The sequence below is a fragment of the Nanorana parkeri genome, unplaced genomic scaffold, assembly GCF_000935625.1.
Source record: "Nanorana parkeri isolate BGI_ZX_2015 unplaced genomic scaffold, ASM93562v1 scaffold538, whole genome shotgun sequence".
Classification (NCBI taxonomy): domain Eukaryota; kingdom Metazoa; phylum Chordata; class Amphibia; order Anura; family Dicroglossidae; genus Nanorana; species Nanorana parkeri.
Window position 1 is genome coordinate 784,168 of NW_017306806.1, and position 24,978 is coordinate 809,145.

At 45.3% G+C, this 24,978-nt stretch overlaps 1 protein-coding gene across 1 annotated transcript in view; it reads right to left on the bottom strand.

Annotated features, from left to right (window-relative positions):
• Window positions 1–24,978, bottom strand: part of LOC108791263 (poly [ADP-ribose] polymerase 14-like) — a 51,343-nt gene that overhangs the window by 828 nt on the left and 25,537 nt on the right. The window contains exons 6-14 of the mRNA XM_018561697.1: window positions 23,229–23,450; window positions 23,054–23,120; window positions 18,605–18,754; window positions 18,133–18,195; window positions 14,924–15,100; window positions 13,171–13,383; window positions 12,403–13,029; window positions 8,011–8,150; window positions 3,404–3,578 (exon numbers count right to left, since the gene is read on the bottom strand). Coding sequence (XP_018417199.1) covers window positions 3,404–3,578; window positions 8,011–8,150; window positions 12,403–13,029; window positions 13,171–13,383; window positions 14,924–15,100; window positions 18,133–18,195; window positions 18,605–18,754; window positions 23,054–23,120; window positions 23,229–23,450 — 1,834 coding nt within the window. The remainder of the gene's footprint in view (window positions 1–3,403; window positions 3,579–8,010; window positions 8,151–12,402; window positions 13,030–13,170; window positions 13,384–14,923; window positions 15,101–18,132; window positions 18,196–18,604; window positions 18,755–23,053; window positions 23,121–23,228; window positions 23,451–24,978) is intronic.

The following is a 24,978-nucleotide window of genomic DNA, read 5'->3' on the forward strand; positions in this document are numbered from 1 at the left end:
GGCGAGGTGGGGGGGGGGGGGGGGAGATGAAAACTTTTTTTGACTTTAATGTCACTTTAACTTATGTTACAAGCATATGCAGTCCATGCAGATATTGCCTAGCTGGGAATAGAATTCAGGGCACTCCAGCATTGAGCACCAAGTCACCATGCTGCCCCAACTGTGCAATGGCATCATACTTTTAGCTTGGAAACCCAGGAGTGACTGGTATGAGGTTCAGGCTCACCAATACCATGCGTTCCCAGTTGACCCAGCTGGTATGAAATTCACGGCCCTGGTGAAATAATGTGGAAATTCACTAGATTAAATTATTTGTAACCATAATGAACGGCCTGACCTGAACTGTAGAGCTGCTGGTAGTTCTCCAGGTCAAGATAACAGGTGACTGACCCCATGCCATCTGCAAGCACACAAGGTCATGTGTAACAACGACACTTACCTGCTGGCTGCTCTTTGTCTGGGAAACATGCACCTTGTCTGGCACATGTCCTTAACCTGGTGGTGCAGCAGGATATCATGAAGTACCCTGTCTTTGTCAGGCCATAAAGGTTTGTGGGTCAAAACCCCCCCCCCCCCCCTTTATCACACACAGACACGTGCTGGAGCCTTGTTGCAGAGGCTGAGGCTGCTCCAGATGCACCATGCCATCAGTACCTGCGTGCTTAGGGTAGAAGGACAGCCTTAGGGGAGCAGGGGTTCACTGATTCAGTTGCTCATCATTAAGCAAACGTGCAGCATTTGGCACCATTTGAATAGGTGACCAAAATAGTTAGCTGAGATGAGGCAGGAAACAGTAATACAATCTCTCTTGTGTTCCTCCTGGAGCACACCATGGTTTAATAGACCATGCATTGGAGTTGAGCAGCAGGAGGAAGAGGAGGACTTGCTCCTGTCTCAGTGTCAGCGCGATCCTTTGCAGACTGCCTCCCTTCCTATGAGGCAGAGGCAACAGGAGGAGGAGGGTTGGGGTGCTGGCAGTGAGGAGGAGAAGCTAATGGGGCAGGCTTCAAGGGGACATTTCACCCCCACTCACCCTGGAGTCTTACATGGGTGGGGTGAGATTGTTCTTGTGGGTCTTTACAGGCTGAATGGCGTATTTTATGCTTTAATACCTGTGCAAGGAATCCAGGATTAGGGTAATTATAGAGAGGCACCACTATTTGGTGCCCACTTCAGTAGATCTCTGATGTAAAACGGAGGATCCACCTGCCACCATCCCTGATGGAGCCCAAAATGCAGCACTTTGAGGATGTTTTTACCTGATTGTGGCAAGATCTTCTGATAACCAACGTGCCTCTGATCATGCCTCTAAAAGAAGAAGTAGCAATGGAAGCAGCTGCCTCAGCACCACTTTTCAACGTTTGTTTCAAACTATAGCAGTCAGGCCTGGCTGCACACATCACTTACAGCAGCGCATAATTACTGACTACACAAGGTCCAGAGATGATAGGGACACTCCCAAAAGTCAGGATTCCCCAGATTATTGAGTGCCTGGGGTAGACCCCTGGAGCTTCTGGCTTGCCCACAGACAGTATGTTGTCTGAAGGGATCTTCATTGCAGAAAGAGGTTTTGTTACAAAGAATTGAATCAGTCTGCCCCTTGACTGCATAGACTGGGCTCACTTTCTTCAAAATGAACTTGAATTACCAATGACAACTACAAAAACCCTGATGCTGATAAAAAAAATGATAACTGCTTCATAACCATCTCCTACCACCTCTCCTGGCCTATCCTGGTGCTCTGGTACTGTGAAGGTGCCACACAATGTTTCCGCAGCTGAACCTCTGCTGCCAAATGTCTGATGTTTGCTGCAGGCAAAATCCCGTGTTGTGAAATTTGTGGCTAATAGACTCTAATGTTTATTTAAAAATGAAGCCTAATTACATTGTGACCTAACCATACTATCCAGGCACTGTGCAAAATTTGTGGCTATTGTATTTTAACATAATACACACTAATTTAAGATAAAACCTGCCTTGTCTCTCTTTGTTTCCTGCCTATTCAAGTGCTGGCATACTGTCCTAGCACTGTTCCATTTACTACCATAAATATACCTGAATTCTGTATTTTAAAATATTTTGGGAATCATTGGGACACGGGTATGAGAGGGGGGTTCGGTAAATGTGAGGTTGTGGTTTTGAAGTGTTTTTGTGCACTCTGTTTTGGCATTTTGTTAAAGGATAAGTTCACCTTTTGCAAAAATTAAAGATCACAGCTGCAAAGCTAAGGCTTCTGCACGTTTTCATACAGGCAGAGCTCCAGAGTTTCAGTTAAGAGAAATGGGGGAGGGCGGCTGGACTTCAAACTGCATTAAATCACCTCATACAGCGTCCAGCCGGCCTCGCTCTAGGTAGATGCGGAAATATGGACAGCTCTACCCAGAGCGAGGACGGCTGGATGTTGTATGAGGTGATTTAATGCAGTTTGAAGCCCAGCCGTCCTTCCTTCCCATCTCGCTTAACAGAAACTCCGTACCTCAGTACGGAGCTCTGCCTGGCAGAGAATGTGCAGAAGCCTGAACTCTGCAGCCCTGATTGAGGGATCACAATTGCAATGCTTTCCGGGCTTGAATGCAAATTTTAAAGAAATTGATATATATTTTATTAATTATGCATTTCTTTAGTTTTTGCAAAAGGTGAACTTATCCTTTAAACATTTAGGACAATGCATTGCGGTAAAGTGAAAAAGAAAAGCCCACAAACTATACCATATAAGTTTTCTATAGCTATTAGAGCTATTGTGGCTGCTACTTCCACCGGTCAATTCAGGCCTAACACCATATAAAATCAGGTGTTGCAGCCAAAACTACCTCATTTGTTTGTCTACTTGTAATGAATGAGTTGAAATAAAGTTTAAAAAAATCAAAAACATGTAATGTCAGAATTGGGTGTCGTTGACACTGTCTGTAAAAATCGTACTGCTCCGTAACACCACATATAGCTGAAAGCCATCTCCCAAGCATTTAATTTAAATGAAGGATATTTTTTTCCATCTCATGTTCCAAGTGGCATTAAAGGGACCCTCCCCCTGCTGTATGATATTTTAGAAAATATTTTTTTGCTTTGTTAAATGTCCCTGTGGCAGTTACCAGCTCCCCATGCCCTTTTTTAACCATTTGCTTTAAAATTGACTAGAATGTAATATCAGTATTGCCCCCCCGCCCCCGCCTATAGACTTCATTAGGATTAGCTGCTCAGGTCAGGTTTAGCAAATTTTAAACAGAATTTAATGAGCCCACTGAGAATTGAACATAGGCAGATTCACCTACCCATAGTAACTTGCAGTGTGGTGCAGCCGTCACACTGGACTCATCTGGGTACATATTGAACTTATAATTTTAGATGGAGGTGATCTCAGAAGACCTGACAAAAATACTGAAGGATAACGGAAGTCACTTCTCACCATTGGCCCCAGCGTAGGCCCTGTTGAACCCATTGCGATTTATACTTTCTGTTGGCCCAAACTCGGTGCCATGGAAAAGCCTCTTCTCGTTGGTCCTGGTACCATTCTTGGTATCGATACTGTTCTTCTTAATCCGGTAGTTTTGATATAAATGTTTGTTTTGTATCCTCTCAATCTGGAATGAAAGAAAATAAAACTGCTGAGACAGAAAGTGTGCACACTAACTTCATCTCATACATAGAGACCTTTCATGTCAGATTTCCTATCTACACCAGGGGTGGCCAAAATTTTTGTGTGTCTCTCCTCGCTCTCTCTCTCTCCTGGCTGTCTCTTCTTTCTCTCTCCTGGCGGTCTCTCCTATCTCTCTCTCTCTCCTGGCTGTCTCTTCTTTCTCTCTCCTTGCGATCTCTCCTCTCTTCTGGCTGTCTCTCCTATCTCCCTCTCCTGGCGGTCTCTCCTATCTCTCTCTCCTGGCTGTCTCTCCTTTCTCTCTCCTTGCGATCTCTCCTCTCTCCTGGCTGTCTCTCCTCTCTCCCTCTCCTGGCGGTCTCTCCTATCTCTCTCTCCTGGCTGTCTCTCCTTTCTCTCTCTCCTGACTGTCTCTCCTCACTAACTCTCCTGGCTGTCTTTCCTTGCTCTCCCCTCTGGTTGTCTCTCCTCGCTCATCCTCCTGGCTGTCTCTCCTGGCCATAATGCTTGATCAATATAGACAACGCTGCTGCGAGATTTAGCTGCAGAACAAACAGTGTTGCCACCCTTTTACAGGAAGGACAAAGATGACAGATCTACTGCCAGGACAAAGGGTGATAAAACTTTAGTTTAGGGTTAGTAATATTAACTGTCATGTTAATACTAGAGACAGACTGCACCATATATGTCATTTTTAGTTTTGTCCAGATTCCACTTTAGTATGGGAGCCGGTTGGGGTAGCGACAACACGTATCTCTGGCTCTGCACAGTGGTAAATCAATCGTTCCACCCCAAGAACCAGACTGTGCTGATTGACAGCCAACAACATACCATGACAATGTCCTCCTGCAATGGGCTGAACTGCATTCTTGCAGGATTTCAAGCACCCAGCTTTCCTGGGAAGCAGAGGTGATGTCACTCACAGCACCCAGAAGTGCTTCATTTATTTTTTAAACTTTAACTCTGAGTTTTGTTCTCAAACAATTGTAGATACATTACAAATGTATATACTAGGGATGCACCGATACCACTTTTTTAAGGCCGAGTACGAGTACCGAACCAGCATGTACATGTACGAGAGACAAAGTAAGGTAACAAAGGATAATGACAAAGAACAAATGATGATCCCACTAACATTGACAGTTCAAGTGAGCTATTTGGTCACATCCAGTTAGTAATCCAAAGTAGACCTAGGATAGACTTTTGCAATCTCAGTCAATAGGCCAGGGAGTGTGTATCTCAATTTCAAAGTAAGTGCACACTCCAACATAGTTCACAGACCTAATGAAGAGTGCAACTTCAGTCTGGCTGATTTGTAGTCTGTGATCATTTGGTCAATCCTAGGTGTTCTGCAATTGTCCGCACCTACTGTGGCATTGTGAGGCAATACCACGGTGTTAGGTGGCCTCAAAGTCACACAGGGTTCTCAGCCAGAGGGGCTGAGTGGCTCCAGGAAGACAGTACGTGTATCAGGAGAAAACTGCCTTTTCAGTTCTTTCCAGGTTTTCTGGATCATAGTTGGGATCCTAGAGCCAGGAGATTTCTTAGAGCTCTGGGTGGGATGAAATCTCCATTCCTGGGTCCATGCTTTGGTAGTGACCAGCACCTGATTGTGCACCTGTGTACATCCTTCATGAAGAGTGTGCTGGGATGTGTTCAGGGCCTCACCTGTGAGTCAGGAGAGCTCCACCCTGGAGTCAGTGTGGAGGCCAGTGCAGCAGGGAGCTGCGGGTTTGTGAACCATATTGAGAGGATTGGCATGTTATTGCCGTTGTCTGGAGGAACCAGACAGTGGCCCTAAAGATTGAGACCGGAGCAGCAGTGCGGCAAGAGAGACAGATTGGAGTGTCCTTGTTACACTACCTTTAGTGGATTGTGACCCTGTCACATAGTGGGGCAGCCAATGGGAGAACACTGGGGGTTGTTATGTTTCTCCAGCCAATCACTAATGTTCCATGGCCAGTGGTGCATGCTGGGGAAGTGCACAAATACTCAGGATACTCAATTGGAATGTGCTCAGGCCAGTCTGTCTAGCCTAGGGGTAGGGTGTACACAATTGGAGTACCTAACTAGGCCAGAAGTCTGCAGGAGTCCAAATGTGGACCCAGTTGGGGACTGAAACTGTCAGGGATGGAGAACCAGAGGGGCCTGTTGTCTGTTTGGGGTGCCAGGAAGGCCAGGATGACATGACCTCGGGAAGAAGTCTGGTGTCTCTCCCTGGGAATATCTCAAGAATGTCTTCTATCCAGCTGTGGCTCTATTGCACAGTGTCATCCTCTGCTCAACTAAAGTATTCCTGCACCTCTCTATAGGTTGAACTCGATAGACTTGTGTCTTTTTTCAACCTGACTAACTATGTAACTATGCGCTGTGGAAGTTGGTAGGGACTGGTAAGTCTGGAGTCTATTTTGTCCATGGGTGTCTGAAGCCCTATGCCCTCTCTCCCAATTTTGGCTGTTCTACAATAAAAGAAGGAAAAGTACTTAAAGTTACTGGCACCCAATTTACTGTTTACATCCTTAAACCCGGCTAAGGATCCATCCCGGAGAGTGACATGTCAGCCCTCCCTTCCTCTGGGGCTCACCACGTGCCCTTGGGGGTCAGGAGGTCACTACAGGTGCATAAAGTGAGCATGAGATGGGGACATCGAATTCCCTCTGACCGATAGGAAAGCTTGGGAGGAGGGAGGTTGTGGACTAGAATCGTGACTTCCTAGCTGAAGTCCGTATCTCCACAATAGAGAGTTTTGGGGCCCCAAAATGGTTTAAATTGTGAGAATCTAACACTGATTAACTTTCATGCTGATCGTTAGCCAGTTGTAATCATTAATACAACATTAAATTTATTTTTTAAATTCAAGCATTGTAAGTATCTGGATCCAACCTGGTATCATCCTGTCATGGATCGGGACTCACGGGTATGAACTGGAGTCAGGTATGTGGACCCTTTCCACTACACTGGCAGGGACACTTAGAGAAAAGGGTCCAAGCAGTGTAGGCTGACGACTCCAAGAGCTGGAGTACAAGCAGGGAACAGGGCAGGTATGTGAATGAGGCAGTGGAAGTCAGCTTAAGCTGGAAGTTCATATACAAGGCAGGGTGCTGCAATGCTGAGTAGGTGGCATGGGATGCTGAGTAGGTGGCATGGGGTCCCCCAGGATGTGGAATACAAGAGCCAGCCAGTATTCAGCAGAGCTCCTGATGGTGGAGATGTGCTTGGTTGCGTCCTGACCCCAAGTCACAATCCCTAGGTCCACCCAACTCACCTAACAGGTACAGGGTACAAATCAAAGGTTAGGGACAGGCTAAAGACTTCCAGGGACAAAGCGAAGCACAGGGTAGACTGTAGACAGGGATTTCCAAGGACAAGCCAAAGGTTCGGTACACGGGAAAACTTCCAGGAATTCAGGGTCAAGCACAAATGGAGGACTTGGCAACTAGCTTGGGAAAGCGTTGCTCAGGCCCTGTGCCGTTCGCTGCCCTGAGTTTAAATAGAGACAGGAAGAGGGATGATCCACAGTATTGGCCACAAGCAGACTGCGCTTATTGGCCGAGAAGCTGTATAAGAAACAGCAGAAGAGGTCGGCCGACACCTAAAGCTGCCAGACAGGTGCAAGAGTGAGTCAGGTTCAGAGCACATGCCTGGAGGACTACAAGCACCAGCACAGCCCTGCATGCCTGCAGAACCAGGGGTAAGAGATATGTATATACTTGAGGAACTACAAGTAACAGCTCAGCTGCAAGTCTGCAGCTGGACTGTGACACATCCCTTTGCAAGCTCTGTGCAGTGTTAGAGAAAGCAGCAGCACAAGGAGCCAATCAGTTCATGTGCTGACAAAGAAAAAACACCCTCATAGGACAAGAGAGCAGAGTGAGAGATGAGCGCATCGCTGTGCTACTTCTCCTTTCACTGTCCATCAGAGGAAGTGGGTTGAATGATACTCGCCATCAGACCGAGGACATCTAGTAGCAGAAAAAAGTACTGCAGGGAAAAAATTGGGGTTGAAGGTGAATCTTTTAGTTTTATCTTTTTATGGGTTATTCATTTTTATTTAGGTATTTTGCCTGGAATTCACATTTAAAGTAAAACATCACTTAAAATACCATTTCATGTTTACACAAGCACGTTAAATGTTATTAGTAGGAACCTTTCCATTTCAATCTGCAGCAGCTACAACTTTATATGACTGCCAAGGAGATGGTCCTTCTCTACAACTATTTCAAGTGTACACTGTCCTCATCCCCCTGCTCATGTGATTGGTTTACCTTTTTATTTCAACTTAGCCCTCACTTTCAGCAATGTATATTGTCATTTCCATGTGTCAATATCTACATTATAGAAGCAGGAGGGAATGTCTGTTAAAGTTTGCTAAAATCCTTGAACCATTAACAGTATGGAGTTTCACCTTTTGGTATTACCTTGATTATTCTCATTTGACACGTCTGTGTAAAGAGACCCACGACCTCTGAGTAGTCCGGGCTGCTGTTGTTTAGCAGTACCACCTTCAGCTGAGTGTTGTCCATGGCATCCCAGTATGGGGGGATTTCCAGAGACTCAGCTGTAATATAACGGTGTTACATATTGGTTTCATCCCCGTGGAACACAACTATCACACATCATTGTCATACACTGTAGAATGTCATTGCAGGTAACACATCTCCCATTCATTCTACTGACATATTCCTCAGCCCTCAATGAATTAGTATCAGAAGGACACAGCTGGATCTTTAGATCTTGACCGATGGGTCACCTCCACCTGCAGGAGTAGGACACTAGGCAAAAACTAAAAGGACAGCCTTGCTAGTGACTAGATCCTCCTGTCTGCAACAACCTACTCAGTAGAAAGCAGTACACAAAACAACACCAAATACATAATAGACATATATTTGAAGATGGGTGATGTGTCCTTCAATAAATGCAGAGAAAAGGATTTTACAGTGAGTACAAAAATCCTATTTTCTATTATGTTCATTGACGGGCAGAGATCTTAAACGAAAGGACAACTCAAAACAGTGTCAGTAGAGGATGAACACAACAAAAAATCTGAAAAAAAACCCAGGTCAGTCTCTCTTTATACCCCGCTGCACAGAGTCTGTGTATCCTTATATGTCAGAAGCGACCACACAGCTCTGTTGCACCCAGTCTTAGCCCACCCAGGGCTACACAGCTCTCTCCTCTTCAGATGGTTGTCCCAGACTGACCGCGTACAGCAGCCACCACCGCCCCCTAAGTCTCCTCCTCTCTCCTGCACAGCCTCCTGGGAGCTGCAGTTTCAGAGATCATTCTTGCAAATGTCCCAGCCCCTGCTCTGCACACCAACTTCCATAAATCTCCGCCTCCAGAGCACACAGAGGCCATTAACTGTTCAAGAAAAAGAAAATTACGGTAAGTATTGGATAACAATTATCCGTATTCCTAGCTCACCTCATGTCGGCATACCAATGGGATATAGCTAGCAATAAAAACATGGGAGGGTAAGCTGCCAAAACACAATTTTAATTAACTGCAAAGACTGCCGAAGAGAGAACAGATGCCCCAAAAGCTTTTGCTGAAGACACTGAAACATCAACCCTGTAATGTTTAATAAAACCTTCATAAATCGGTTCAGCCTTTTTAAATTGAGAACCGGTCTGAACTTGCCCAAATCTAAAGAAAAAGAGGGGAATACATCCCTTTTCCCCTTTGCTGGCGCGGGACAGCTACAATGGCATCAGATTGAAGCAATTCAAGAATATCTAATGTGAGACAGCCTCTCTTCTCAAGAGAGACTGGAATGTGGGTTTTTATTTAATAATCCGGAGGCGTTGATGCCAATTCCAATTTGTAACCTGTCTGAATTATCTTCAGTACCCACATGTCGTGGATGGTTTCCGCCCAAATCCGCCTGAAGGAAGATGGACTTGCCCCTACCTCAGGCGACCGGGCGGGCCGAATTTCAGAATAGCTTGTCCGATCTCATGGACGCCTGTGTCTGCTTCACCTTTGCTCCCCTCCTGAAAGATAAAAGGGGGCCTCGCCAATTATTTCTGAAAAATTCTCTTCCGGGCCTATACGCCCTGGCCTCTCCGAATTGCTCTCTGAATCGTCTATTCAGAAGAAAGGACTGCTGCTTCCTTCTTCTGTCCTGTGGAAGTAAGCCTGACTTCCCTCCAGTCACTCTCTTGATTACTTCCTCCAGGGGAGCACGGAATACCACTTTCCCAGCAAAAGGGATAGCACTCAGCCCTTGCTTCGAGGCGCCATCTGCTGACCAATGCTTCAGACACAGGGCCCTGCGGCCTGTAACTGAAAAAGACATTACATGAGCCGAATGCCGCGCTAGGTCAACCGAATCTTCAGCTACAAACTCCGATGCCATCTTTAAGTACCCCAAGGTCTCGACTATGGATTCTCTTGAGTCACCGGGCATCAATGCTTCCTCCACTTTGGAGATCCATATCCTCATCGCCCTGCTGACTGCAGCCAATGCCACCGCAGGCCTGCAGGCAGCCCCCGCAGTAGAGTAAAGCTTTTAAGATTGAACTCAACTCTTCTATCTTTAAAGGAGACAGAGTCATCCATCGGCAACAGCACATGTCTAGCCAGACTCTGCAGGGCAGCATCCACCTTTAGGAGGTGTATCCCAAAACACGGCATCAGAGGAGCGGCAGGGATACAGTTTTGAAATCCGGTTAGATAAGCATCCTTTCTTACCCTGTTTTACCCATTCATCATCCATGATCTCTTTAATCTCCAAGAAGAGCAGAAAGGTAGGCAACTCCTTCTGAAGATTGGGAAAAAAATTGCCTCTGCTTGCTGACTGGTACCGGATCCTCTTCCCAATCCAGCGCAAGCTTTATCGCAGAGATAAAACGAGACACTAATGCAAAATAAAATAAAAAAGTCTAATTAGGACTACCATCCTCCTTCTCCTCATCCGAACCTTCATGCTAGGATTCTTGCAAAGTCTTTTAGACGATGAGCTACATCCCACATATTGTTTAATGACTTATGCCGCCGCCTCCCGAATGTAAGTTTTTACATGCTGAGTTTCCGAAGTTTTATCCACTGCTACCTCTTTAAGGCATCTGGAGCACAACATTTTCTGTGGCATGGCCTGAGAACCGCATGCCCAACAGGAACCTGCAGATGGTCTAGCAGGCAACAATTGTCTAAACCTTGGAGGCGTAATAGACCAAGGCTTTGAAGCGGCCTGCTTGGGAGACCTCTGGGGCGAGACTCTGACCAGCCTAGGATATGGAGAAGATGACCTCCTATGTGATCTGGATTTGGTCTTGTATCTAGGGCTCTTCCCGCTATGAAGAAGAGATACCCAGGATTCTAAATGCACCGCACTCTTTTAAACTAAAAACAACATCCGAATAAAATAAAAATGGCCATCTACCTCTCCAATGAACTTCATGCTTGTTTATCTGGGCTACCCGGACTCATGGTGGCTCACTAAACCTGATCATAAAATATAATGAAATCATGAACTACCTGAACAATATGCACATACATAAAGAAGGTAACAGGAGGTACTCATCAGTCCAGCGACAGGGATCCGTTCAGACAGCAGTATCTAGGGCTCCAGTCCTTCTATAGAACGCAGCCTAGGCAAGATCTGCCTTTCTCCTCTATTTAAGAGGGCAAACAGACCGGTATCCAGCGATCCCGGTGGTTGCTGAGCGGCGTGCATTCCATGCTGAAATGCAGCCGCTGTCACCCAAGGCTCTGCCCCCTCCGCCTCCAGCCAACCAGCAGGCGACAACAAATCACGTTGGAGAGAGAGGGGAGAGATCCTGCGCTCCATGATGGAGCGCACGCTAAACAGGAAGCAGATGCAGCACATTTTCTCACCCCCCCACGTGCATTCCACAGCGGAAACACAACTCTGATTGTACACAGGGCAGAGATCAGACCTTAGCGCCAGGGCAGCGTCCACCAGCTGAACCTAAGGTGAGCCCCATGAATCCACTTACCGCACCCGGTCAGATGCCATGTAGCCCTTTGGGTTAACTCCGACCCACTACCCAGCACCATGCATGTCCCATCCAGTGGATTTACCACACCAGGGAGATCTTCCACCCAGGAGAGGGTGAACCTGTGGTGGGAAGGGTAGGGCCTATGGCACCCATCTTCCCAGGTGTTCTGAGCGAGAACCAAAAAAGAACATGAGGAGAGTGGATGGGGCGGGGGGGATTTATACTCTAATTAGGGGTGGTCCTAGGTGGAGCAGAGGGCGGAGTTAACCCATTGGTATACTGACATGAGGTGAGCCAGGAAATATATATATATATATATAACCTGCATTCAGTGTCACACTCCAGCTACAGAAGCTGATGAAGCCGATTTCTGCCTCATCAGCTTCTCTGGGGTTCCCTAGGTGACATTAGGGTCTTGGAGACCCCTGATGTCTCCATTAAGAGGACCTGTCATGTAAATTAGCTATCCCATAGGGGGCTTCTTAGCCCCCCATGTAATAGCAATAAAGTTGTGTTAAAAAAAAAAAGTAATCTAAAAATTAAAGAATCATAAAAAAAATAAAGAGGCATAAAAAAAAATTAAAAAATAAAACATTTTTTTAAGTCCCCCGCCCCCCACATACACACGTAGATATGCGTCGGGTGCGAAAACGACGATTGCACCTATTGTGCTGCACATGTTACAAAGCTCTATCTGTCCCCAAAATGTTTTAACATATATTGCAAGGCTATAGTCAGGTCATGCTGACTGGTGAAATTTTTGACTGACTGGTGAGACACCGCCAAATTTTTCAAGCCCTGTATATATATAAAATGAATATTTGAAGAAGAAAGAATACAAATTACCATTTTTTGAATGCCGTCTAAGTGTAACTTTGTTTCCTTTGGCATCGCATGCGGATCTCAGCTCTGCAATTGCTGTGTATTGTACGTCATTGATAAAAACTTTCACAGAACCATTGTCATTATCAGCTTTTTCTAGGTCCAAGTTTGTAATTTTGTCAAAGGGAACAAAGTTGGTGCCTTCGTGATATCCCCACTCCACCACGTTACTGCACAGCTCGGCCTCTCGCTCTTGCGTCTTCTTATCTCGCACACTTTTTATCTTTTTTTGGATTTCAATAATGACCTTTAGAACATCCTTGTTGCGGCCTGTCACCTTAATGGTGGATTGTGGTGAGTCAAAAGTAACACAAACTCCATTTGTCTTTTGAAGCTCAGCCAGAAAGTCCATGTTTTCATCATCAAAGTCCTGTATCCAACTATCTGTGATAGTATTGTAACTCTGTTCCTTTGTTATAAGCCCTTGGAGCCAGTCTAGGGCCCCATTCACAGATTCGCGGCTTTCTGCGCACAGGTGAAAAATTGCCGGCTCGATGTTTTCTCTCAGCACAAAAACTTTGACTTCTTCCTCTTCTTCTTCCTCTTCCTTACCCTCATTGTTTTTGTCAGATTGGCTACCACCAAAAAAGGCTGTAAGAGAAGGTAAACAATACTGAGAAAAGGCACAAAGCACTTACAGAATTATAATGACAGTATTATCCACAGAACATCATACAATGATCAGCGTAGCAATTCTCCGTGTGAAATAATCCTAAAAATTATGACACTTACATTTAATCCTAGAAAAAAAATTCCAGGACTGTTGTGTGGGTGCAGTTGGTGACTCCTTCTTCTTCATACTGTCATGGAAATCTTTTAGCATTTGTTGCTGGAATATCACCACCATCACATTTTGGACAGTTATCACTGATTTCGATTTGACAAAATCCACCACGGCATCTAGAATTGCATCAGCCACTGCTGCAGAAGACGCACCACCGGCACCTGGACATAGAGAGGGCAAGAGTAAGAGTGGAGATTAACCAAGAGGGCACATTATGGAGGTCTTTGTTCGCTTAACCTCCTCCTTCTGATCCCTGATCTACAAACAGTTCAATGTGGTTTTATCAGCTATTACATTAATTGGATTTTGCAATTTGAACCTTCATTGGAGGGTAAAGAAGCTTAAAAAAATAACGGCAGATTCAGATCAGATGTACAGGTTGGAAAACTGACAGTAATTCAGAACTCTGATCTGGTGCTTGGAGATTCCAGTGCTTAGAGTAGGGCATGTATGTACTGGAAGTTGGCATGCATCTGACAGCTTCCCTTTCATTGGTTGCTAGGACACAGGACTGCCAGCATCCTACCAACCATTTAAGCATGCCAGGCTCCATTCCTCTGCTATCAGGGAGATTCCCCAGCCAGCAGCTGATTGTAAATAAAGGGCCCTTTGATGACTTTTTTCAGTATGGCGCATGACCTTTTAAAAGGTCCATACTGCCAGAAAAGTGTCACTTTCCTGGCAGAGTGTATTATTTTACATGGTGGGCAGGGAATAGGAGGGAGAGTGTATTATTTTATATGTGGCGGCAGCGAACAGGGAGAGGAGAGTGTATAATTTTATATGGAGGGGCAGGGAACAGGGGGGACAGTGTATTATTTTATATGTGGCGGCAGCGAACAGGGAGAGGAGAGTGTATAATTTTATATGGAGGGGCAGGGAACAGGGGGGACAGTGTATTATTTTATATGTGGCGGCAGCGAACAGGGAGAGGAGAGTGTATAATTTTATATGGAGGGGCAGGGAACAGGGGGGACAGTGTATTATTTTATATGTGGCGGCAGCGAACAGGGAGAGGAGAGTGTATAATTTTATATGGAGGGGCAGGGAACAGGGGGGACAGTGTATTATTTTATATGTGGCGGCAGCGAACAGGGAGAGGAGAGTGTATAATTTTATATGGAGGGGCAGGGAACAGGGGGGACAGTGTATTATTTTATATGTGGCGGCAGCGAACAGGGAGAGGAGAGTGTATAATTTTATATGGAGGGGCAGGGAACAGGGGGGACAGTGTATTATTTTATATGTGGGGGGGGGGGCAGGGAGCTTTATGTTAATATTGTTAAAGTTGTTATTATTTATTTTTGTAACTTTATTCTGCATAAAACATGTAACAGTGTCATTTCATAAGATCATTTAAGAGGGCGTGTTTAGGGGCGGAGTTAAGAGTTAAGGCCTGGGCAGGGTAGGGGTTAGCTGGGGCAACTGGTGGCGAGTAACTCTTAAGGCCGGGCTAGTAGCTCAGGACTTGGCATTGTGAGCCCTGTTATAATGTATTCATTATCTTCGGTTACCCACCAACAGAAGGCCTGAATGAGTTGCCATATATCGCTATACACCAAAATGTCTGACATACATTTCTCTGTTCTTGGAAAGTGACAGTTCTAGATCAAATGTTTGCATACAATTGGTGTTCTTGGAAAACGGCAGACAGTTTGTATTTCAGACACAGATAACTCGGGACCCCTGAAAATCTCTTACCTGTTCCCATGGCTGGGAAGGCCACTGAAGTCGCTTGTCGTCTCTCACACTCTTGAAGGGCGTTTGTTACGCATTGCTTTATGTCCTGTGGTTTAGTTTGTCCGGCAACATGTATTATATTTTTGCAACTGAGATTTCCTCCTCTTGTGACCACATACCCGTTGTTGGGTTGGGTTCCTGAAAAAAAAAGACAATTTTCTTTAGGTAAAATATGTGATCAGTGATGTAGGTGCTCATCTTTGGACACCAGTGTCACCTGATGAAAATCACATAACTAAAGAAACGAATCTGAAAAGCATTTCTGTATGGAGGTGATCTCTCGGTAGTGGCAGGGCTTTGCTTCCTCCTGTTAGAGCCTCCAGCAAGGAAAACTGTGAGCAGCACAGTAGAGACATCACCAAATCTCCTAAAACTAGCAGTCAGAGGCTGCAGTGCCTTAGATCATGGACTGTAGATATACAAGTATGTACAGGGCCACTGATAGGGGGATACGGGCAATACTCCCATAATGTTTAAAAGGGGTCTTGGGCCTGGCAGACACTGCCTGTGGGTAGCCCAGTGTCCTCTCTTACAGGCCCCCCCCCCCTTACTCTCTCCAGATGTCATCCTCCTCTAACTATACCTCGCAGAATGTCCCATGACTAGCAGGGAGGGGGGCATGTCCGTGCAGGGCTCGCAGAGTGGGAAGACCGCAGAATCAGCTGTAAGCTATGCACAGGGCACCATGACAGTCTCCTCTGGGGTGAGCCGGTGAGCGCCTCTCAGGTGAAGCTTTACCCCGAATGCCAAAGTTGGAAACAGTCCAGATATGATGTGGGGGTGGGGGTGGGAGATGTGTGTCAAGGGATGCAGGAATGCAAAAGGGAAGTGCAATGGGTGCAAAATGAGAAGTAATTGGGGACACAGAAGGTGCAGGTAATAGGGAATGTTGAGGGTGGAAAATGGGTGAGGATGAACAGAGGGTGCAGAGTGTGGCTAGACGGGGGTGAGGGTCAAGAGGGAGGTGTAATGGGGGTACAGAGGGAGTAGTAGGTAATGGGGGTTACGAGGGGTGCAGAGTGAGGTGTAATAGGGAATGCAGGTGATGTAGAATATGGGGTATTGGGGATAGAGTGGGTGTTGGGGTAGCAGGGTGTAAGTATTGGGCAGGGACTACTGGGCTGTGTGTACATAGGCAACTGGGGCAGTCTCACTGTATGAGGAGATACCAAGCATGGGGATGGTGGGGGTTACAATTTATAGGAAGGCACTGGGAAAAGGTTAAAGTGTATGGGGAGACACTAGGGAACATACCCTGTCAAGCAGGGACCCCATGAGTTCTAATAGTGGCCCTAGCTAAAAGGCTGACAACCAGGAGTGCCAAGGCACAGAAGGTGTTCTCTTATTTCTATCGAGAATTTCCATTCAAAATGCCGGTACTCCTATGCCATAGCAAACCTCCACTCCCTCAGGTCCTCTTAGGCATAGTAAGACCTGTAAATGGCATCAGTCCCGGGACAAGGTCCTTCAGTACCACATTCACCTGCACCATGGCCAGGCCTAGAACACACTGACAAAATCAGATAGCAAGCTAAGGCTTGGGATAAAAAACAGATAGATTGTCCACTCCAAAACAGTGTTTCAGAGATTGTAAAATGGATGGAACAAGGATCAAATCTGGTGGCCGTGCCATGTACCGAAGACATTTTGTAACACATAGGGATGCACCAATACCAGTATTGGTGCCGATTGTGGGCATTTTCACGAGTACTCATGCTCATGAAAATGCCCCGATACCCAAAACCATTACCAGTGCTTTAAATGTTTTAATTGATATTCACATATGTGACACTTACTTGTACCTTATTTTGTCATATATTCACCACACATGTATCTTGGTTGTTCTGTATTTTACAAAAGTATTCAATAAAAGACATATTGGAATTAAACATTTTTTTTTAATTGATGCGCCTGCCGTAAGGCCCCACACTTGCTGAGAACCTCGCAGCAGCCTTCTTGGGAACCACGTGGCACCTGTTTACAGTGCCGGCTCGCACATCTCCCTCTCCTGAGATCTTCCACACCCCTCCTGAGACCCTCTGCCCAAGACATCGGGCCGACACCCAGGAGCAGAGCAGCAGCACAGAGTATGTAAAAAAATTCATATACTATTATTCTGCATTGCTGTATAAGGTTTGCTGAGATTTGTAGTCCTGTATAACCAGTGCTATTCTGCACTGCTGTATAATGTATTGCTGAGATCTGTAGTTCTCTATAGCTGATGGTATTATTATGGCATTATAATAATACCATGAGCTATAAAGCAATACAAATCCCAGCAATACATTATACAGTAATGCAGAATAATACTATTATTCTGCATTGCTGTACAATGTATTGTTGGGATTTGTAGTCCTCTACAGCTGGTGGTATTATTCTGCATTGCTGTATAATGTATTGCTGGGATTTGTTGTCCTCTATAGCTGGTGGTATTATTCTGCATTGCTGTACAATGTATTGCTGGGATTTGTAGTCCTCTATAGCTGATGGTATTATTCTGCATTGTTGTATAATGTATTGTTGGGCTTTGTAGTCCTCTATAGCTGAGGGTATTATTCTGCATTGCTGTATAATGTATTGTTGGGATTTGTAGTCCTCTATAGCTGTTGGTGGAACTTTGCATTGCTATATAATGTATTGCTGAGATCTGTAGTCCCTGTGCTGCTCAGAATCAGTGAAAGAACTATCGGGGTCACAGCTGCAACTGGGCCCTGGCGCTCCACCACTGTCCCAAAATCATTAGTCTGTATTGCTTTAGAACAGCTGTCACATGATACTAAAAAAAGAAAAAGGTGTTGGTGTTTGGTATCGTAGAGTACTTGAGGAAAAGTATCGGTACTCGTACTCGGATGGGGAAAAATTGTATCAGCGCATCCATAAAAACAGTGTTCTGTTTTATTAATCAACTTCTGAATTGAACCCTTCTATGGGATTACAAAGTTCAACTTATATTAATATCACTTCTGATTTGAAGACAAAAGTCTGATTTTCTTATTGAAATCATTACGTCTTCATTACCTTACTTCGCTGAATTTCCTGGATTGTTTCCTTCTCAGGGGAAAGATCTACGTTTCTGTATCAATTATTTACCAAAATATTCACATTTTATTTCATACGTTATCTGTCACATGATCTCTGTCTGCTTCTTTGTTCTTCATAAAGTTTCTTACCGAGTCTGGCAGATTCACTTTCTATATTAGGCCCGGCTCCGTCCAGGATGGCTTTAGAAACCCCTGCAACAACACAACAGAGATCAGGTTCACCCTCCAACATGATCCTCTATAACAGGGGTGCCAAACTCAATTTAATCATGGTGGGCCGCATCAACATTATAACAACAATATTGTATCTGTAAGATATATAAATGTATCTAATCTTTATCACAATTGCCTCTGCATTCCATTATCACTGGTTTTAGTAATAACTTAATACCTAGATCTGAAAGTAGAAGTCTAGGAAATGGCCTGGTTTTGGCACATGTGCTCTATAAAGTAGAAATTACAATACGGCTCATTGGGTGGTGCTGCAGACTCTGCTATATGCGGTCTTTTCGTGTGGTTGTTTTATTCATCTCACAGGTTTGTTTTTTTTATCATTTGTATCATAAAGATGTTCACATTTATAGACGTAACAGCATAATACCTGATTTTAGGGTGAACACATTATTGGATATGTTGATGATGACATCACACGTTTCCTTTGTTATATCTCCAGTTTTCACCTGATAGGTGACAGATCCAACCTTCATCTCATAAAAATTCTGCGCCGGACTTTTCACATTCCCAAAGAATGCTACAAAACAGATGTCATAAGAGGTAAGCAGAACCCCGTCATTGTATTCCAGAACATTCTGAATCGCTGTAAAGTTTGTGTTTGTTACTATATTTCTAAAGCTTCAATGTTCTATTTTACTGGCTCTGATCAAACATTAAAGAACTCCGGGCAGAAACAAAATTAAGCCTCTGCAGGGGGGCTACCCCCGTCATCCTTTTTTATATACCGCGTTAACAAAGTGCTGACTACTCCTGGTGAGAAGGAACCAATCCCGTAGACATACAGTAGGAAACTCTGTCCATAACCCTGTTTCCTCTAGCACCTTGATTCTCAACTGGTGGGTTGTGACCCAAAAGTGGGTCGCAACCCTATGTTCACAGCGTGCCTTCCATTTTTTTAGCCACCATCTTTTGCAGCACCCTGTCAGTTCCCACGCCAAAATATGCTGCCCGGCACCGAGTGTAAGCTTGAGATGGATTGGGCTGTGGCTATTTGTGGTGAGGGAGCTCCATGCATATGTACATCTCCCTCGTGTGTCCTGTAGAGGTGCCTGGACTGGAGTGACAACACATTCTTGCTCCCGTCACCTCTACAGGGCACACAAAGGAGCTGTTCCAATAATGCACATATGGATGGAGCTCCATTACAGCAGAGCAGCCAACACTGGCCCCCAGGCTGAGGATTCGCTCCAGTTCTCGTATGGTAGGGAGACTGGTTGGATCTAAAGAAAAAATAAATATTTTTATTGGAGTGTGTATGTGTGTGTGAGTATGTGAGCACTGTACCATGCAGTCACACCTACCACACGTTCTGGTGTGGGAGGTGTGTCACGTTGCCATTCATTTGAATGGCATCCCAAGCGCACATCCCACCCACAGTTCGATCGCAGTGCGACTTGTGTCGCGACCTAATGACCAAGGACAAATGTGGGTCCTGAGGTTAAACAGGTTGAGAACCAGTGCTCTAGCAGGCCTTTCATTGCAACCTGCCATGGTTGTGATGTGAGTCTGTCAAACTTTAGGGGAATTGACTAGACCCATGTTTAAGGTTCCAGCTTCTATTCTCACTGATGCTTCAATTTGTAGAGCACTTTGCTTATGCTAGCAGCCCTTCACTATTGTGTGGATGGACTAGTAGATATCGTCCATTTAATTTCTCGAATGAGTCTCAATCAGTCAATATGTGGAGAACTCTTTAACTGAAATGTTGTTTTGTGGAGCAGCAATGTCAAAAATGTTTGCTATGCATGCCTTTTGCGGGTGTGCATCTCCTAGGAGCAACTCTGGACACCCACAATAAAAGATGTCACGGGGGGTAAGAGTTCCCATTCATTCCAGTAGAAGATGTCTAGACTTCAAGCTAGGAAGAATCTCCCTTCTGAGGCCAATAAGAGTTGCTTTTGCTACTCCCCAGATTCAACCTCAATGGCCAGATCTAAGCAAGGGCCTATTTCAACCCTAAACCCTGGGCCTCTAAATCTCCCAAACCAGCTGACAAGTACCCTTCAGCATAAGGGGAAAAGCCCACTTCCAAAGACAGGGGAGTCTGTTGGCCTGTGTGAACACCTTGTCAGAAAGCATCTTGGATGCTTGGGTAAGAGATGTGGTTTCCAGGGGCTACAAACTTGAACTCCACTCTTTGTCTCCTCCCCACTTCATGCTGTCCAACCTACTTGTGTCCCAACATAGACTAGCAGACCTTCATGCTTCTCTTGCAGATTTTTTAATCAAGGAGTTATTGCCATTGTACTTCTAGCATAAGGGTTTTAATTAGGGATGCTCCGATACCGATACTAGTATCGGTGCCTATACCGAGTATTTGGGCGAGTACTCGTACTCGCCCAAATGCTCCAATTCCTTCCCTGATACCAGAACTTCCGGTCCGAGGAAGATTTCCTCTGACCAGCAGTGCTGTAGGAGAACATGGAGCCAGCTCCCCGTGTGACCAGAAAGCTGGACAGCAAGTAATGATCAACCTCCCGGGTTCCTGATTGGCCGGGAAGCAGGCTCCTTGCTGATTGCAATCAGCATCGGGCCGGCTCCTTGCAATCAGCATCGGGCCGGCTCGGTGCGATTGGCTGGGAAGCCAGCTTTCCAGCCAAACAGCATGGAGCCGCCTTCCCGGCCAATCAGGAACCCGGGAGGCAGGCCATTACTCGCCGCCTGGCTTCCAGATTGGCCAGGAAGCCAGCTTGAAGCTGATTGGCTGGGAAGCCGGTTTCCCGGCCAACCGCAATCAAGTCAGCCAAACAACATGGAGCCGGCTTCCTGCCTGGGAAGCCATCTCCATGCCAATGGAAGCACCGGTATCGGTACTCGGTATCGGTGAGTACCGAAAGCAAAATATCGATACCGAAGAACGTTATCGGTGCATCCCTAGTTTTAACATTTCAATAGTTCTTGTTTAACTTTTTCACAGTTCCCAGACCCAAAAGGGGCCACCCTAACTTGGATCTGAAGGCTTTAAAAGTCTTCATTCAGGTTACATTTTTTTTACATGGAATCCACTGGGTCCGATTTACCAACAATATAATGCAGACAGTCCAAACCATAAAAAGTTTTGGTTATATCCTGAACCTTCAGAAGTTGACATTGAAGCCCTGCCTACACTTGGAGTATCTCTGTCTTTTCCTAGATGTAGCTCAAGCCAACGTTTTCCTTCTACTGCTCCCGGACTCCAGCTCTACAGATCAGAAGCTATCAAGAAGCTCAATTCCACTTCAGATCCCTACATCTCAACATTCTCTCATCCTGGGGCAAATCAGTTTAGTCCCTAAACAAACCAACCCACCTGATGCCAAGGACCAGGTTATCTCTAGTTTGATAGCTCAGGAATCCACCTCGGGAGTCCTTGGCTTAATGCATGCTCTACTGACTCTGTGGGACCATCACAACTTGATCTACAGTATGTCTTTCTTTCTTTGAAACTCCTTCCTCTTCTGCTCCACAGGATTGAGATGGAGGTTATCACAGTGATTCTAATAGCTTTGAACTGACCCAGGCAGATGTTGAACTCCTACTGTCACGATCTGGGGACCTGGGCACTAGTGCATGAGGGCTCCGGGTCTTGCGGAACAGGCTGGCGTCATAGACTAGAGAAAAAACTGGAATGCAGGTCACAGGAGACTTGGGGACTAAGAGTCTGTGCGTTATCGGGGACTCATTACAGAGTCACAGAGTCTAAGAAGGGCTGGGTCTTCTACATAGTCTCTGATGGTGAGGATGATTCTGCGGCCGGACACCTTCCAGGTTGCATCCCTCTAGCACACCCACACAGACTTAAAGGGCTAGTGGAAGCACCAGGGCACCGGACACAAGGACAGACAAGGGAGAAGCCTGTGGACAGGGTATAGTGACAGGTAGGAAATAAACCCGAAGCAAGGAAGTAAAAAGATAGCAACAGCTAGCAATAGCAAGATGCACAACACAAGATAAAGCAACCTATAGACCTATTGTGCAGGTTAGCACGAGACCGTCTGGAGGAACAGACAGTGGCCTGAGGCCGGAGCAGCAGTGCTGTGAATGAAAGCCAGGAGGTTGGATGTGCCTGTATTTCTGGGATAAAGAACCCCTGCGAGGGTAATCACATCGTTTTGTGAATGTTCATTTAATAAAAGTGGGCAAGGAAGCCCTTAAAAGAAGTCATAAGCGAGTGGATGCGTCCTTAATGCGCTACCATTGGAAGCTAAATCTCACACAGCCTATGGGCAGATGGAAAAAGGGCAACAGATTCCTCCATCTATGCTAACTGTGTGGATGGAGGAATCTCCCACTGGGCCAAGCTTCAGTATCTTGCTAGTCGGCCCCGTTTGCTCTCAAAACACCTGAACAATGCCTGCATCCAATCAGATTGTTCAGGTATTTTGACAGCAAAGATACTGAAGCTTGCCCCAGTGGGAGATTCCTCCATCCACACAGTTAGCATAGATGAAGGAATCTGACCATAGAAAATCTGCAGATAATATATAGGTGTATGGCCAGTTTTAGACACTTTCCCCTCTGCTCCTGTTCTGGTGAAAACTGTAATATTTTAAATAAATCGCTTTCTGTCAGTGACTGTGGTTCCCAAGACAAATAGAGTGAATCTACCCAGTGAGAACATTGCAATAAACAGCTGACAGGGAGGTCATACCTTTCCCTGCTCCATCCAAAAAAATAATCATATAGTAAATAATTCCACTTTAATTTCTAATTCTGAACCATTAGTCAGGAACATTTGGCACCATTGGGGGGCCTTGCACCATCATTACAATGGGTCACAAAATCTGCAGTATATGGAGTCTATAATGTTTCTGTATGTAACACGGATATGACTTACATTGCGGTTTGATTTCTTTCTTCTGTCCTCCAGTGCTGATCTTTTTCTCCAGCTCAGAGGTAAAGACCTGAAATCAACAATACAGGATGATATTATGCTTGTAAATTGCTAATTACACCCCAGCAATCTGGTACTTCGCTCTTTTAACCACGATCCAATAAAAACTCTTTATTACCTTTATCGTTTCCTCATCACTTGGGTGCAGAATGAGATTCACTTGTTTCAGATGTTGGGGCTTATTCTTGCTGCTGAACTCCAGAATCTCCTCAAACATTATTGCAGCCACAGTATTCCTGGGGAACCCTAGAATCCCGGTTCCCATCGCCGGGATGGTGATTGAACTGTAATGTTTGCTTTCCGTAGTACTCAGACAGTCCCTCATAATGTTTCTAAGAATCTGCCAACAGATGAGAGTAGTTGATAATACAGGTGGGTGATAGATGGTGCAGCAGAGTTGTACAGATATGAATGGATGGATGCTATAAGCTGATGTTAGCAATTTGATCATTATTGGCAATGTACATGATTAATGAAGTGCTGATCACACACATCACATCCTAGGAACATTCGGGGAGATCAGGTGTGTGGGGTAATGCAGTCAGGTTTGGAAATATCTACCACATCTATATGTGGACATCCCATAGCATTGAACCAGAAGAGCGAAAAGTAGAACAATCAATAATGTGATGAAGACAACGCTGTGAAAGTCCCATCTGCTATGACTATGTCTAAAATTTAAAGGATGGCAAAGGAAGAGGTACACTTGTAGAGTTAGCATGGTAGAGTCACCTAATGCACAGAAGAAGGAATTAAAAGAGGACCTGTACTCTGAAAGCAAGCCCGAAAAAGACAAGCAGAGGATGAAGGAGCAGCTGATCCCATTAATGACTTGCCATGCCTTGTTTTGCACTGTGTCCCTGTGTGGAGGTGGCCTTCTTGGTAGAAGAGCAGGGTTCTTCACGTGAAAGCTACCTGCCTGTAGACTGGTGATCTGATGACTGGTGGAGTAATGATGAAGAAGCAGCAGAAGAGGGGGAGGAAACACAGATCCACAGAATGGATGAAGCAAAAGCAGGGAGATACTTCCATTGCTGGCCCTCAGGTACAGTTTCCTCTCCAGCAAGAGAACAGTGAGCAGCACAGTAGTGACATCACCAAATCGCACATAAAATGTAGGGATGTCCCGATGCCACTTTTTCAGGCCCAAGTACAAGTACAAGTACATCCCCTCATGTAATTGCCGATACCAATTACCGATACTTTTCTTAAAGGGACAGGTGACTTTAAATGATCCTTAGTACAACTACATGTTATGTACTATGGATCATGGTTTAACCTATTCATGTTAGCAGGGGAGAATTGTAACTCTATTGCTGGAGTGTAGTGGAGGTATGTGCTGTATATATGTACTACATATACATTACACACGTCCAGTACACTATAGCAATAGATTTACAGCCAGCCCCGTCCCAGCTTCCCTTACTCACAGTTTCACTCCGATCCCCGTAGCCTCACGCGGTGCCACTTGTAGTCTGCGCTGGGCAGGATCGCTGCATCGCATCTCAGTGCTCAGCTTGTGGAAGGCGCTCACAATTCTGCCCTGCTAACATGAATAGGTTAAATCATGATCCATAATACATATACAGCACATACGTCCCGTACACTGCAGTAATAGAGTTACAATTATCCCCTGCTAACATGAATAGGTTAAATCATGATCCATAGTACATAACATGTAGTTGTACTACGGATCATTGAACCCATTCATGTTAGCAGGAGATTATTGTAAATATATTGCTGCAATGTACGGGACATTTGTGCTGTATATGTACAGTACATATAGATATACAATTCTGCACTGCTAACATGAATGGGTTAAATGATCCGTAGTACAGGGCTACATATCATGTACTACGGATCATTTA